This window comes from Apis laboriosa, unplaced genomic scaffold, assembly GCF_014066325.1.
Source record: "Apis laboriosa isolate Shangri-la unplaced genomic scaffold, ASM1406632v1 scaffold25_cov139, whole genome shotgun sequence".
Taxonomy (NCBI): domain Eukaryota; kingdom Metazoa; phylum Arthropoda; class Insecta; order Hymenoptera; family Apidae; genus Apis; species Apis laboriosa.
The window spans coordinates 1,103,839-1,119,521 of record NW_025222552.1 but is presented as its reverse complement, the minus strand read 5'-3'; the positions used below and the strand labels follow the sequence as shown (position 1 = coordinate 1,119,521).

The 15,683-nt window shown below is 21.2% G+C and overlaps 1 protein-coding gene across 1 annotated transcript in view; it reads right to left on the bottom strand.

Moving 5' to 3' along the window:
- The window catches only part of LOC122713599, a 37,400-nt gene that overhangs the window by 8,650 nt on the left and 13,067 nt on the right, over nt 1-15,683 (bottom strand). The window contains exon 2 of the mRNA XM_043934198.1: nt 113-1,782. Within this exon, the coding sequence (XP_043790133.1) occupies nt 113-1,782 (1,670 nt within the window). The remainder of the gene's footprint in view (nt 1-112; nt 1,783-15,683) is intronic.

The following is a 15,683-nucleotide window of genomic DNA, read 5'->3' as shown; positions in this document are numbered from 1 at the left end:
ATATATATATATATATATATTATATTTATAAAATTGTAAATAATATAATAAAATTATAATATAGCAATATAATATAGCAATATTTATTATTTTATTATATTTTATTATTTACCTTTCTGTGTACCTTGATGAAACAGAAGTAGATCTTGCAGTAGTTGATCTAGAGGTAGTATATGGAATTGATGTTACAATACTCTGTTTCGTCGAAATCGTTTTTGGATCTAAACTAGATGCGAAATTCTGAAGTGAACCAACAGTGGTCGCATTCGACGAACTTGGTGGCAATTTTAACTCTCCTTTTTTAATTTTTTCTACGATAGACTTTACTTCAATTCCTTCTTTATCCGCATTTCCTTTTACCCCTTGTATCTTATAACTACCATCAGGCTGCTCCTCCAATACGACAAATGTTACCTTTTTCGCTGGTAGATTGTGAATCGGTGTTTTCCCAATCTCTTCTAATTTTCCATCGCTTTTTTGTCTAATGATTTCAAAATCTGCTCCAGGAGGAAGCACACCCTTTGTTAATTCCTCAAAAATAGCTTTTGGCGGTTTGATAGTCGTAGTCGAGGTAATTAACGCCAAAGTAGAGGTAGTCAATGTTGATCCATCGGTTGGGATATTAGAGGTTAGACTGTTTGAAGAATCGATCAACTGAACTTTTTTTCCATTAGGAAGCACGATATCTCTTGTATTAACATTCCTTGCATCATCGTCGACAGATTGAGCTAAAGCCAATTTCAATTGTTTCAGCAAAATTTCTCTTTCTGATCCTAATGAAGTAGACCTAGTTTTTGTTGTAATATTCTTCGAAGTCATTGGTTTCTCAGTTTGATATATGATTTTGATTTGAGGTTTTGGTTTACCCTGTTGAATGAATTGATTCTGTTGTTCCTGAATCAAACCCAATAGATTTTCTGGTATAGTCGAAGTTACTGTTATCTTCTCTTGATAGGTTTTGGGCGAAACTGTCGAAGTGGGTTTATAGGTCCTTATAGTGGTTGTTATAGGTGAAATCGGTGTAGTGGTAGAATATTTCTTTTGATGAGTGGCTATTGCCTTTAGAAATAGATCTGTTTCCGATGGAGTAATTTTTCTCGTTGGTAGTGACACGAGTACAGGAGTCGCTGTAGTGCTGACATCTATGGTGCTAGCAGAAGTGACAGAAATAGGTAACGAAGTTGTAGAGGTTAGTTTCTGCAGTTGTTGAAGTCTCAGCAATTCCTGCTGTCTTCGTAACTCCTGTTGTTCCAATAATAATTGTTGTCTTTGCTTTTGCAGTAATTCTAATTCACGTTGTTTTTCTAAATATTCTTGTAATTGTAACATTTGTCGATCATTGAACAAAGGTTGCGACAAATCTTGTTGAAGATTTTGAAAATGATTGTTAGTGTTTTGATATTGGCTACTATATTGTTGTTGGAATTGCTGTTGTTTGATAGGTTGAGATTGAAACTGGATTTGACTATTCAGATTTGGATTATTGAGTTGTTGTGCTATTTTTTGTTGTTCCTGTATCAACTGTTGTACTTGTTGTTGTTGTTGGTACAATTGCTGAAGTTGTTGTTGCTTTGCACGATCTACTTTATACTTTGCTAGAGATGAATAAGATAAACTAGTTTGTGGTTTTGAAGCGGCTTGCTCGAAATTTGAAAAAGATCCTCGAGTATCGGATAACTCTTGGGATCGATGAAACCGTTGTTGGTGTTGTTGAACGTCGCTTAGTATTTGGGCCTGTTGAGAAGCTGAGAGACGTGGTCGTGGATCATGTGATGAATGACTCTATAAAAGAAATTATACATGTGTTAAACAAATTATATATTTCAGATAATGTAATTGAAAATTTTAAAAATATTTTTTAAAAAATAATTTTTGTTTTAATATGACATATAATTAAATCAAGATATTGGAATATTTTTAACATTTAAAAAATAACTTAAAATAAGTAAAAAGTATTTTATAGTACATCTAATAAAATTTTAAATGAATATTATATACAATTTTTAAATAAATATGTAAATACAGATTTTTAATTTTTTTACTAATTTTTAATTTTTTTATTAATTATTTTATTAATTAAAATAATTAATAAAATAATTTTGAAAATTTTAATGATATAATGATTATATATTTTGAAATAATATTTGAACTTATTTCTTGGATAAATAAAATACAAATATTTTATTTAGGAACTATGATATAAATATATATTATATGTACGTATATTATATATTATTTTTTTTGTTAAATTAAATTAAAGATTTAATGATACTAAAAGATTCAGAGATATACAATAATCAAAAATATTATTTTTAACAAATTTATAAAATTAATATACATATGATTTTTGTAGCACAAATTGTTTTATACTCAAAATTCAAATTTTGCATACAATTACATATTTGTGCTTTGTTATATATTTTTCATTTATCAATATTCTAATACAAAATCCTAATAAAATTTTTTTCTATGAAAATTTTTAATTTTCCAATAATTAATAAAATAAACGAAAACTATTTATCACGTTAATAAATTCAGAAAACCCACCAAAAATGTATAATCATGCGTAAAAGTTTGTATCAACTATGGAATAAATATAATTCAATAATTCATTTGAATCATGTTTAATTATCAACTTACAGATTTTGTAATTACTCATAAGTTAGTATATATTAATTAGTAGGAAATTAGTATATATTAATTATCATTTTTATTCGGAAAAAAGAAAGAAAAGAATCCGATGCAATCAAGATCGTGGTAATTAACACATCTATTATTTCAAGCTCCCTTTATCGTATACCATTCTACTAAGACTGAAACAATCTCCTTGGCTCTTCGAGAAAGTATAATTCATCGTCGTTTTCATTTCGCAGCGTCCTCGTGTAATGATTCTTTCGAATCTCGAATTCAAATTAAAAACTTTATAACATCTCGGTTCAGCACTGTTTTAGTTTTTTTCGTTCTTTTATTACCTTTCTCTTTAAATCATAGTATATAAAATTATGTATACTAATTATGTATATTAATGACGAAAAATTTAAAAAATTTAATATTATAATATTGTTAAAAATGTATAATCAATATGATATATTTTTATAAGTACATTATATAAATATTAATATATATATATAAAATTTATTTAAAATTCTATAATTTCAAAATGCTTTCTTGAAAAGTGTGATAAAAATGATGTATATAGAATATAGTGTTAATGTTTATAGTAGCATATAGAATATATTGTTAATGTTTATAGTTTTGATTTCTAATTAAATTAGCAAAAGATTCAATTTGGTTGCGATTGGAAAAAAAATTTTAATGGCCAAAAATAAGATATATCTGTTGTATTTTTATTTCACAAATCCAAATTATAGATAATTAATAATTATTTAATATTTTGCAATATTGTGATCCTTGCATATGTTTTTTTATGAATGTAATATAAAGACGTATAATTTCTTTTTAATTATAGGTAATGATTTTTTATAGAAAATAATAGAGTTTACAATATTATATTCTATAATTATATGCTTAATTAATTATGTAAATGTTTATTAATTTATATTATTAATAAACATTATTAATAAACATTATTAATTGTTAATAATTGTTATCTGAATTATATTTGTGGAATAAAAAAAATTAAAATATAATTTTAATTATTTGAATGTTTAGATGCAACAATTATGAATGAAAAAAATGAATCATTTAAAAAAAAACATTTAGTAGATGTATGTAATGATATTCTTATATTACATAATTTAATACTTTAAAATTAGTATCTCTTTTTTTATTAAATGTCATTGTTGCGCTTGATTAAGTATGACATTTTGAAGTTCGCTTGTCTGATAGTTAATAAAGTAAATATTTATTATAGTATTATTATTAATTGATTTCTGTAGTTCTAGTATAGAAATATCCAATATTTGTCACTATATTTCTCTAAATAAACTAAATAATATCATAATGTATTTTTACAATTATGAATTGATATTACAAATTAATATGAAGTATACTTAAATAAATTTATTATACATTAATAATATTCCATTATCGAATCAAATACATTTTATTCGAATTAAACAAATTTTTTGTATATGTGGAAATTCAAACAAAAATAAATTTGTATCTACAATTTAAGGGATTGACAAATGAATTGATAAAAATATTTTCTAAATCGTTCTATGATTTAGAAAATATTTTCTAATCGTTCAAAAAAAAATATTTCTTTACATTGAAAGAAAATTTGAAATTATAATAAAATGAATAACGCAAAAAAATTATGTTAGAATCGTCATAAATTATAACTTAATTAATCTTTTGGTCGTTTATTATCTATTTGATTACTTTTACTTAATCTCATTTTAGAAACAGCGTTAATAATCTTAAACGACATTAACACGAACAGTTTCGAATGTAAATATTTTTAAATTTATAAATTTATGTTAATATTTTGAAATAAATAAAATTATATTAATATTTCAAAAAAGAAATATTCGAATATTTATATTTTTGATTTTTTGAAATATAATAAATTCTTATATTGCTTATATATTATCATATTAAGAAGAATAACAACATCAAAATTATATACTTATAGAGATCGAATTATATATGTAACTACATATTTAAAAAAAAAAGTAAAAACAGTTCGTAAAATAGCAAAACAAAGTTACAAGAATTTGAAAGAAAATATTAAATAGCTATCGAGTAAGTGAAGAAAAGAGGAAGTTCTATATATTATATATAGTTTTATATATTTTATATTTTACATAGGAAAATTTAAACATTTAAAAAAAAACTAAGATTTAATGCAGAATTGTAGAATGTTATATAAATTGTATAATGTTAAATAATTGAACCTAAAAGAGCAAAAGTTAACAAAAATAGATAATACAAAAGTGATAGAATAAAAAGTTAGAGAAAGCAAAGAAATATAAATTGCAAGAAAGAAAATTTAATTACTATTAAGAAAGATTCAAAATTAGACATAAATACAAGTAATATAAAAGAGAAATGTGAATTTGAATGAATGGAAATAGATATAAGCATATAATTTAATAAGCATATATAATATAATATGAAATTAAATTTCAAATTGGATTAAAATTTAAATTTATTAGTTATTTAAATTCATTATTCAAGAAACTTAAACTGAATTATAATAAATTAATTGTAATTTAAACTCAAATTTAATTATAATTTACGTATTTATCTGTATTTTATGTAACAAGTTATTATGATAATAAATAAAGCATGTTTATACATTTATATAAATTCGAATTAATGCGCTTAAATGATTATTACCTATGTATTTATTAATTTGGTTGATTGAAGAAACTATAAATAATGGAATAATGTGATGTTAAAGTAACTTAGAAAATATATGGATATTTTTTAAAATTATGTCAAATATTTTGATTTTATTTAGGGATAATTGTATTCAATTGAATTTTCAAATTTGATTTTCTCTAAAACAACGTTTAAGTATGAAATTTTTTCTATATTTTCGATTCATTTTTAATTCTTTTTTTTTTAATAATTTGGAAAATTATAAATTTTTTATAATATTTTATATAAAATTATAGAATTGTATATGATTTTATCCAATACAAAATTTCTATTTATTAGAATATTAGATATTTTTTCAAATACAACTTTAATTATTTATAATTTTTTTTATTTTTTATAGTTTGTTTATATATTAAAAATTACAATTACAATTACAATTATAATCAATTATTATTTATTAGATACTATAATACTATTTCATTAATATGTAATTAATATTTATTATTAAATAAAAATATTTGATAATAAAATAAAAAATCAAGCCAATTTATTACTATTGTTACTTCTAGTGCAACTAATAGCTGTAACACTTTCTTCTTTTCTTTCTAATATTGTAATAATGACCATGTACATGTTCACATAAAAGTAATTTACAAGAACTCACATAAAAGTAATCAATCATGAAATATTTAAATAGATTAACAAATAGCAAGATATAAATAGGTTAAAACTAATAACTAGAACAAATTTTTACTTATTAAAATTACAGCTACTAATGAAACATGTTACTTAAAAATAAATATATAATAAATTATATTTGAGAACAGAATAAAATAATATGTATATTTATATTAAAAATGTAATATATATATTATAAATATACTGTTAGATGCAAAATTGGTTATAACAAATATTGATAATATGTATAGTATATAATATTTTATTATTTTTATGAAATATTGTTTAGCAATTAGATAATTTTTTAAAGTTTTTTCATATTTTTTAAGTAAGAAACTATTTCTCTTATTCCAATTATTTATTTGAATATTTATAAATCATGAATGATGTAACAAAATAAAATATTAACATACTACAAAAAATCGTGGGAACAAATTTTCTATTATTTTTAAAAATCTTTTGTGAATTTGTAGAAAAGAATTATTTTCATTATAAAAATTAAATTTTCTTCCGATTTTTAAAACATCAAGAAATATATTATATAAATATATTACATTATATTGAGATGTTAGTTTTCCCCGATTAGTATTACGAAAGACCTTCGGTTAAAAATAATTAAGAAAGACTTGTTAGAAAGTATAAATTTAGAAAAACTGTAATAGATTTGTGATATCAACGATAAAACATTGTTCATTTTTACAACAACGATAAACATTGTTCATTTTTACATGCATTTGTATGCCAATGTTGTCAGACTTCATGAAAGCATAACGAAATTATTTTGCATCGTATTATATTCAAATTTAAAAAAAATCTGCACCACATTCTATGACAGAGAGTATATTCTAGAAATGATTTTTTCACAATCTACATATAATAAATATATCTGCTTTTGATATATATAATAATATATATAACAAGACAAATATTAGTATACAAAAATATAATCGGTTGAGATTTATTTATTAAGTTATTGGCAGTTTAAGTTCGAAGATGAAGCAAAACAGAAATGTAATAGTGATATAACGATGTGTAATAGTGATATAACGAAAATACACCCTGTATATTTAACACATTATACATATATTATATATATTTTTATACATACAATATTATATATGTACATTATAGACTCAACTATTTAATTCTTAAATTCAAAGATAATATTCCCTCTATTGCAATCTAAGATTCTGAAAAGATAATCTACTATTAGAATAGGATGAGCTTATTTAACAAACTTTCAATAATAATTTGTAAATTTTTGAATAACTGAATTTATTTTATAACTTTTTTTGTAAAAAGTTTATTAATGATTATTTTTTTATATTCTGTTTATTTTTTTTTTCAATTTTTAGAAGAATTTTTAGAAAGAATTTTAGAATTTTTCAAAATTTTTAAAAAGTGAAAGAAATATTAATCAAAATTTAAAATCAAATCTAAAATCTTAATTGCACTATTAAAATTTAATATTTTTTGCACTCGTAACTTTTTTTTTTATTAATTATTTTCTTATTATTTTTTATAATGAAAGTGGATAAATCACAGCAAATATTTTCCATATTTCGAATAATTATGATTTATATAAGAGCTATGTTTTATTTTAAAAAATATGTCAATTTATTTTTTTCATTTTTGAAGAAAAGCACGATAATCAGATTATTTAATTATATGTATATGTATACAATGTAATTATATGTATACAATAATTTCTTAGCTATTATAAATAATTCGTATACACATTACTATTAAAAAATTATTATTATTATTTAAAAAACGAAAGAAAATTGATTAAGTACGATTAAATTGATTTAATTGATCGCACTCTTCCCTACTCTTAGTTAAGCTAAGTTAAACTCTTCTTCGAAGATTTGTCGATCGCATATTCTCTGACATAACGAGATCACGTTTTCGATTTACGCAACGATTTCACTGCTGTCCACGGATCGTTGGCCACAAGTTTCCCACAGCTGATATGAAAAAAGAAAAACTAATCTGGGTGCGGCTTCCTATCTCTCTCTTCTATTATCGATTCACGCAGTAAAACTATCTGTGGAAGTATCATTGATCAGGCAACAAGCGTTCCATAGATTCAGGGATCATGGATTTCCTTCGTTTGATCACAAGGAGAAGGTTCTTTTAAGATTGTACACGAGGATTATTTCTACGTGCAATGTGGTGAATGGATTGAAATTGAACGTGAAATAATCGGTGAAATTGTGTTCTAATTTATATATGGGGTTGAAAAAACTGCATTTTCATTGAAATAATAACGAGGGATTTTTTAATATCTTTTTTGGCAAATTTTTCGCTAATTGCATCATTCAATTAGCGCTATTAATTAGAAATAAAGAAATGAAAAAGTATCAATAAGAAACAATAATGTTTTTTGCTCCATATTTTTATGTATCTAAAAATAAAAAATGTTATTTATTGTATTTATATGTATTTATGTAATTGGTTGAGACTGCTTATGTAATATAATTTGAGAAATTTCTTTTAATGGACTTCATATGTTTTTATGCAAGGAATAATAGGTTTATTTAATTAGCGTGACAAATTAATATTTATTTACAGATTAAATATATTATATGCTTTCAAATATCATAAGTACTTATTTACTATTTATTAAAATATTATCTTCTATATAATGTGTTTAAATTAATTAACATATAAAGTAGAAATATTTTAATTTTTTATAAATAAATTTAAAAATATTTTTTCTTATTTCAATTCTATTAATTAATTTAATAATATTATTATTTATTAACATTTTTATTATCTATATATTTCTGTATATATATTCTATATATTATCTATATAATTCTCAATTCAAAAAATTATATCAGAAAAATTATAAAATTTTGAATAAAATTTTTATTATGATATTCAAACAAACACTATATCTCATTCTTATAAATGTGATACAAACGGAAATTTTGTTTTTAAAAATTATCATTAGGAAAAATATTTAAAATTTTTTCACAATCATAATTTAAAAATGATGTACCTTCTATTTTGTGAATATATATTTTTTAATTAATAAATTTGATAAAAATATTATATAAAGATAATTCTTTCGAAAAACTAATATATTAAATAATATATAATATTTAAATATTATAATATATTACACTTACATAATTTATAATATTTCATTTCGATTATTTCAACTTTTCATTTTAATTCAATTCAATAATTGGATATCAATCGATTTTCAAAGTCGAAAACTACTATAGCAAAATAATCATAAAATCATTATAAAATTAGTTGCAACTGCATTAAAGCATCAAATATTATTCAATTATATTTCTTATTCAATTATTTGTAATTCAAATCTTATAGACTATACCAATTTTTTCCAATTAATTAAATTGAATCTATTGAGTTCAATCCTAACCTCAAAGAAGAAAAATTTTTAATCAACTATCTTTCTCTTTTTTTCTGTTTTTTTTTTCTTTTCTATTGCATTAAGAAGACATTCACTTTCCACTTATATCCATGAGGAAATTCTTTCATATTACATCTTCGGGCAACCTGACCAAGTACCATCCACAAGGAATATACAGCCAACTAACGTTATTATGCCGGTAGTTGCATAATCGGCCGGCATGCACGATCAAACGCGTACATTCACTGCTAGTCCCGTTATATAACGGGTGTTCCTTCACTTTTACGCCCGGCAGAGTATAGCGTTCCTGACATTTAACAGGATGGAGGATTTTTGCCACCATTCGTTTTTCTTTCGTTTCACAGAATATTTCTGAAAGCGAAATTATTTTCTACATTCGGTATGTCGTTTGCTACGTTCTTTTTTTGTTTAACGTTCGAACAGTTTTGGTTGCAAGATCGCTTTAGTTTTTTCTTTTAAGGAAATTGTGTGTATGATAAATGTTTGAACGTTCGAAAGAATAGATCAAGAAGTTGAAAGATGAAGAAATTGAAATATATATTACAATATAAAAATATCAAAACGACAAAGAATGGAAGGTTCGAAAATATAAATATAAATAAAAAATTAAAAATGTAGGAAAATTGAAAAATTAAAAACTTTAAAGAAGATTAAAAATTTGAAATATCGAAGAATTGGAAGATTGAAATTTCGAAAAAATTAAAGTATTTAAATAACAAAAATTATTAAAATATACAAAAGATTGAATATATCAAGAGATTGAAAAATCAAAAATTGGAAAAATTTCAAATTTGAAAATTTAAATTTGATTTTTCAAACTTGGAAAATTTTTAAATTGAAAAATTGAAATATTGCGATTATTATTACTAAAATATTAAATATTCAAAGAAATTGCAAAACTTAAATGAATTATTGGAAAAAGTGAAAAAATTTAAAAATCAAGAAATTAAAAATAATATGGAAACTGAAATATTGATTGATAATTATCTTAATTAATTAAGATACAATATATAGATTAATTAGGATACTGTTAGTTAATATTCAGTTTACATAATTCATATGCATATGTAAACTATAATTCTTATGATGTTTAAAAGTTTACTATTTTATTATGCTTTCATATGAACATTTTTATCTTTAACTTTAATCTGATTTAAATTTAATCTGATAAAATTGCTTCCTAATTCCTTTATATAATTAAAGCAATTCATTTTTGCTGCTATTATGATTGCTATTGAGTTCTGATTATTATAACTTATCACTTTTATTTTTCGTATTATTTTAGTAAAAGCTAATAATTTAAAAGTTTATTTGCTAATTATCATTTATTTTTATAATGAATAGAATAAATATTTTTATTTTATTATTTGTCTGATCTTTGTCTGATCTATCTTTTAATCTTATCTTATTATAATTAAAATTTGTTAATTAAGTTCTTTTATATTTACTTTTTACGATTTTCTAATTTATTAATTTATTAGATTAGAAAAAACATAATGTAAATATAATAAAGTCGTATTTAATCGGCTCTAATTTTTTTTTATTTTTTATTTTTTTATTTTAATATGACTTTTGATCTTAATTTTAACTATAATTTTAACTAATTTTGAATCTTTAATTTTACTCGAAGTCATTAAAATATTCAAATATAATTACGTGTATTTTATAATTATTTTATTTAATGTAAAGATATGTAAATCTAATAATCTAATATTATGTAATATGTAAATTAAATATTATATAATGTTTTATATATATATAATATATTATGTAATGAAACATTTAAAATGAATTATATGTATAAAGTTTAAAATTATTTAAAATTATATATATAAAGTTATTTACAAATAAACATAATACCTATTAACACAATTTACTTATTTCGTTCATATTTTTTAATATAGATAACAATATAAAAATCTTATCATTTTTAATAAAATTATAATGTATTATATATCGAATATTATTGTATAAATTTCTATAAAATATGTATAAAATTTGTATAAAATTGTATGATAATTTTATATAAAAAAAGAATTGACAATTAACGTGTTAAAGTTTTTTTTAATTATAATCTTATCGATGTAAACACTTTATATATTACCAAACTTCGATGTAAATATCGATATATATATAATGCAAAACTTAGTGATTAGCAAATTCTTGTTAAAGAAAATTTTTGTTTCTATGATCATTTTTAATTTCTTAAAACGGTAACCATAAGATCGTTTACGAAATTCATAATCTATAAATTATGAATGAACAGAGTATTTTGAACGACACAAGAAAATAACGAGACATTAAAACATAGAGAAAGTCGATAATATTTTAAATGGAACGATCTGTTCCTCTTCCCACAATTTTCGAAACGGACATTACTTCCTGATTAATTTCGAATCGTTTCTCACGTCCAGAGATAATGAAATTAAATTAATCTTATAAAAATTATAAAAATTTTTTTATAGTTTTTAAATTATTAAATTAAATTATTAAATTTTAAATTATTAAAAAAATTGTATATTACGTGTAAACGAATTTTTTATACATTTTTGATTGTTTTATGCAATAAGAATATAAATTCAATTCTATCCTTCTTTTGCATTTAATTAAAAACGACATTTTTAATTAATAAATTAATAATAGATCAATAAATTGTGCTTTTCATTCATACTATAGATACATTTTGATTTCTACTTATGAAAATATTTAAAAAATAGAGTATATATAAGAGAATATATAATTTTTAATAATTGAAAAATCATTCAGAAATGTCAAAAAATTTCTACAAAAATATTAAATGTAGATCATTTTAAAATAAGATAAATTTTTGTATCTAGACTGAAAGATATAGATTGGAATATCAACTTTAAAAAAATACATGATACTGTTACACTAATGATGTTTTTACACTAATTTTATGTTAAAAATATTAATATTTTTTTATAGAAAATGACATGATAAAAAATATATATCAATTTGAAAAAACAAATGGTTCTTTACATATTTTTTATATGTTTATTCATAAAAAAATTAATTATATCAAGTTATGTGTCTCAAAAAACTATTAAATTTTTATTCGATTTTTTGTACTGTGAATAATTTGTCCAGATATTAGAGATCAATTTTTTTGTATACTAATTATCATATGATATATTTTTCTAATTTTTAACATTATGTCAAAACAATAATTTTATAAAAATTTTTAATTACTCTCAAATTGATTAATAATTTATTGATTGATGTAATTTTAATATTATGAATTCAAAACAATTAAATATTAAAAGATATTTAATATATTTATATTAATATATATTAATATGTAATATTAATATGTATTTTAAAGAATTAGAAAAAATTGAAAATTTCAATATAGTTCTTTTATAGATAATATGTACAAAATTATTATAAAACATTAAAATAATATAACTAATATTTTTTTAGTTATTAAAATCAATATTCATTAAAAATTTGTATCTTAAAACAAATCTAATACAATATAATATTAAGATTTCCTTGAATTTATTTTTAAAAATCAATTAATTTAGTCAAAAATTATAGATATTATCGAGATAAGAAATATTATGCATAAAACTTTTTATATTTCGGTTATAAAAAGTTGAATCTAAGTTCTAATCTAATGTAACTTATTCATCAAATTAAGGAGTAATAAATATTATAAAAACCCCAAATTAAAAGCATTTTCATACTTTTATGTCCCATCTCTTATAGAAAGTATTCGATTGATTGCTTTTACTTTCGATGCGAGATCGTTCGATTTTAGTGAAAGGATGATCTGTAATAAACCGTTTAACCTGAATTCTTGAGTGTATAGTGAGCTTATATATTTGTTCGTATATCATGTAGCATATGACAATTTTTTCTTATAGAGTTATAAGAAATATGGTAATTAGGTAATTATCATAAGATAATTAGGAGAAATGCTTTAAGAATCTTTCTATCTTATCTAAAATATAAATAATATATATAGAATATTCTAGGTTAACTGAAATATAAAACAATATAAATTTTTACGAATTTAATTTTTATTTTGAATTGCAATTTTGAGGAATTTGAATTATATTATTTGAGTAAAACTATCAAAATTATTTATTTGTCAAAATGGTCGATTTTATAATGTTTTATTTGACAATTTCTACAAATTATATAGGTTTTTTTTTATCATTATTTTCTGTGTATTTAAATCATTATTATATTATTAATATTAAAATATATTTGTATATATTTGTATTCATTTACTTTTATTATATAATTTAAATTATAAAATTAATTGAAAATATTTGCAAATATATTTGTAATTAAAACCATATACATATACATCTTCTTGTCATAAAAGAAACAATTAATTAAATATTACGCGATAATTGTTTAATATACTTTATGCAATATATACTTACAAACCATAATTGAATGATCTAAAAAGTATATGCTAATCAAAAATATGATATATCATTGATTTGACAAATAAATAATTAAAAATATTATAAAATAAATTTGTATAATAATATTTCAATGTATTTGTATAATANAATTTTTACATAATATTATGTATATATCTAATTTTAATTGAAAAAATTAATTGAAAAATATTTAAATAATAAAATTATAAAAAATGCATATCATATTTAATATGCATGTGATTTAAAAATATCTAAATTTATTAATATTATTATAATATTATTATAATATTAATATTAATATTATATTTTAGAAATAGATGGCTAAACTTTTCTTAAAGATAAAAAAAATTTCATATAAATATAAAATTAAAGAATTAATTAATTTTTATTAAAGAAATCTTTGGAAAAATTAAATTCAGATATGTGAAAAAGAAACTTTATTTTTTAAAAATTTTTTAAAATTTGTTATATAAATTATATAAATTATATATTTCGCTTTTTATAATTTATCAAAAATATTTAAAAATTCCTGAATATTTCGAATTTTTATATAACAAACCAATTTTTGAATATTATATCAATAATACTATTATGAAAATATTCATATATATTTATTTAATAATATCTAAATAAAAATTCAAACGAATTCCTCCTTCACTGATTCATCCTTAAGAAAAAAACGATAAAATACGATAATATATTTGATAACAATAATACTATAATATATTTGATTATTTCTTATTATCCATCTTATTATAGTGTAGAATACACCACAATTAATACTTCTCGTATTAAAAAATTCATAAATTGAAATTATAAATATAAAATTGAAATTATAATTAATGAAATTGAAATTATAATAAAACTCCTTTATCTGAAGTTTTAATAATCCTGGTTTTATACTAATGTATGATTTATTGTTGAAATAATTAAATAGAAAATTTCTTGTAAATTCTTCTTTTTTAATAAATATTAGGATGTCCTATAATTTTATAATTATAAAAGTTTCTTTCGCACCACGCTAGGAATAATTTTAACTGGTTATTTTTATATGAACACGTAGACTTATCTATTACTTGGCATCGGTTTCAATCATCCCAGAAGTCTTTTAATATTTATAGTGACATAGTCTCTTTTAAAACTTTTTTCTTCACCGTTCAATATAAATAGTCAAAAGAAGCATTTGCGGCATTTTATGTTTTATTGCTTTAAAAAAGGTGATAGTGTAAATGATATTATAGACGAAATTTGTACTTGTTTACGGAAGTGCTGTTATAACTATTACAATCATCCACAATTGGTTTAAAAGATTTACAAGTAGCAATTTTGACTTGAAAGATGAAAATCGTAGCAGCCGCCCAGCAATGACGAATATGGATTTTATCAAGACCATACCCGCTGAAAATCCGCGATATAGTGTGCAAGAGATAGGATGTCACTAATATTTCCAGGAAAACGGTAAATAATCACCTGATCAAGATGGGATAGATATCAATCGATGTGAAATTTGGATTCTATAGCTATTGATGAAGACCGAACCGCGTCTTTCCGTGCGATTTCCTTTTTCAGCGATATGAAAGAGATTCTTTTTTAAAGAGTCTTGTCACTGGAGATCAGACTTGGATTTTGTATCAAAATGTGCATCGAAAATGCACTTGATTTAAAGACAATAGACCTTCAACTGTCGCGAAGCCAATAGACTTCACCCGAAAAAAATTTTTTTATCCATTTAATGGGATTGGAAAGATATAATTTCCTATGAGCTCCTTTCTCAAGGTGAAACTATCAATTTTGGAAAATATTGCAATCAACTTAATAAATTGAAAGACGCCATAGCAGAAAAACGGCCAAAATTGGCGAACCGAAGCCATCACGATAATGCAAAATTG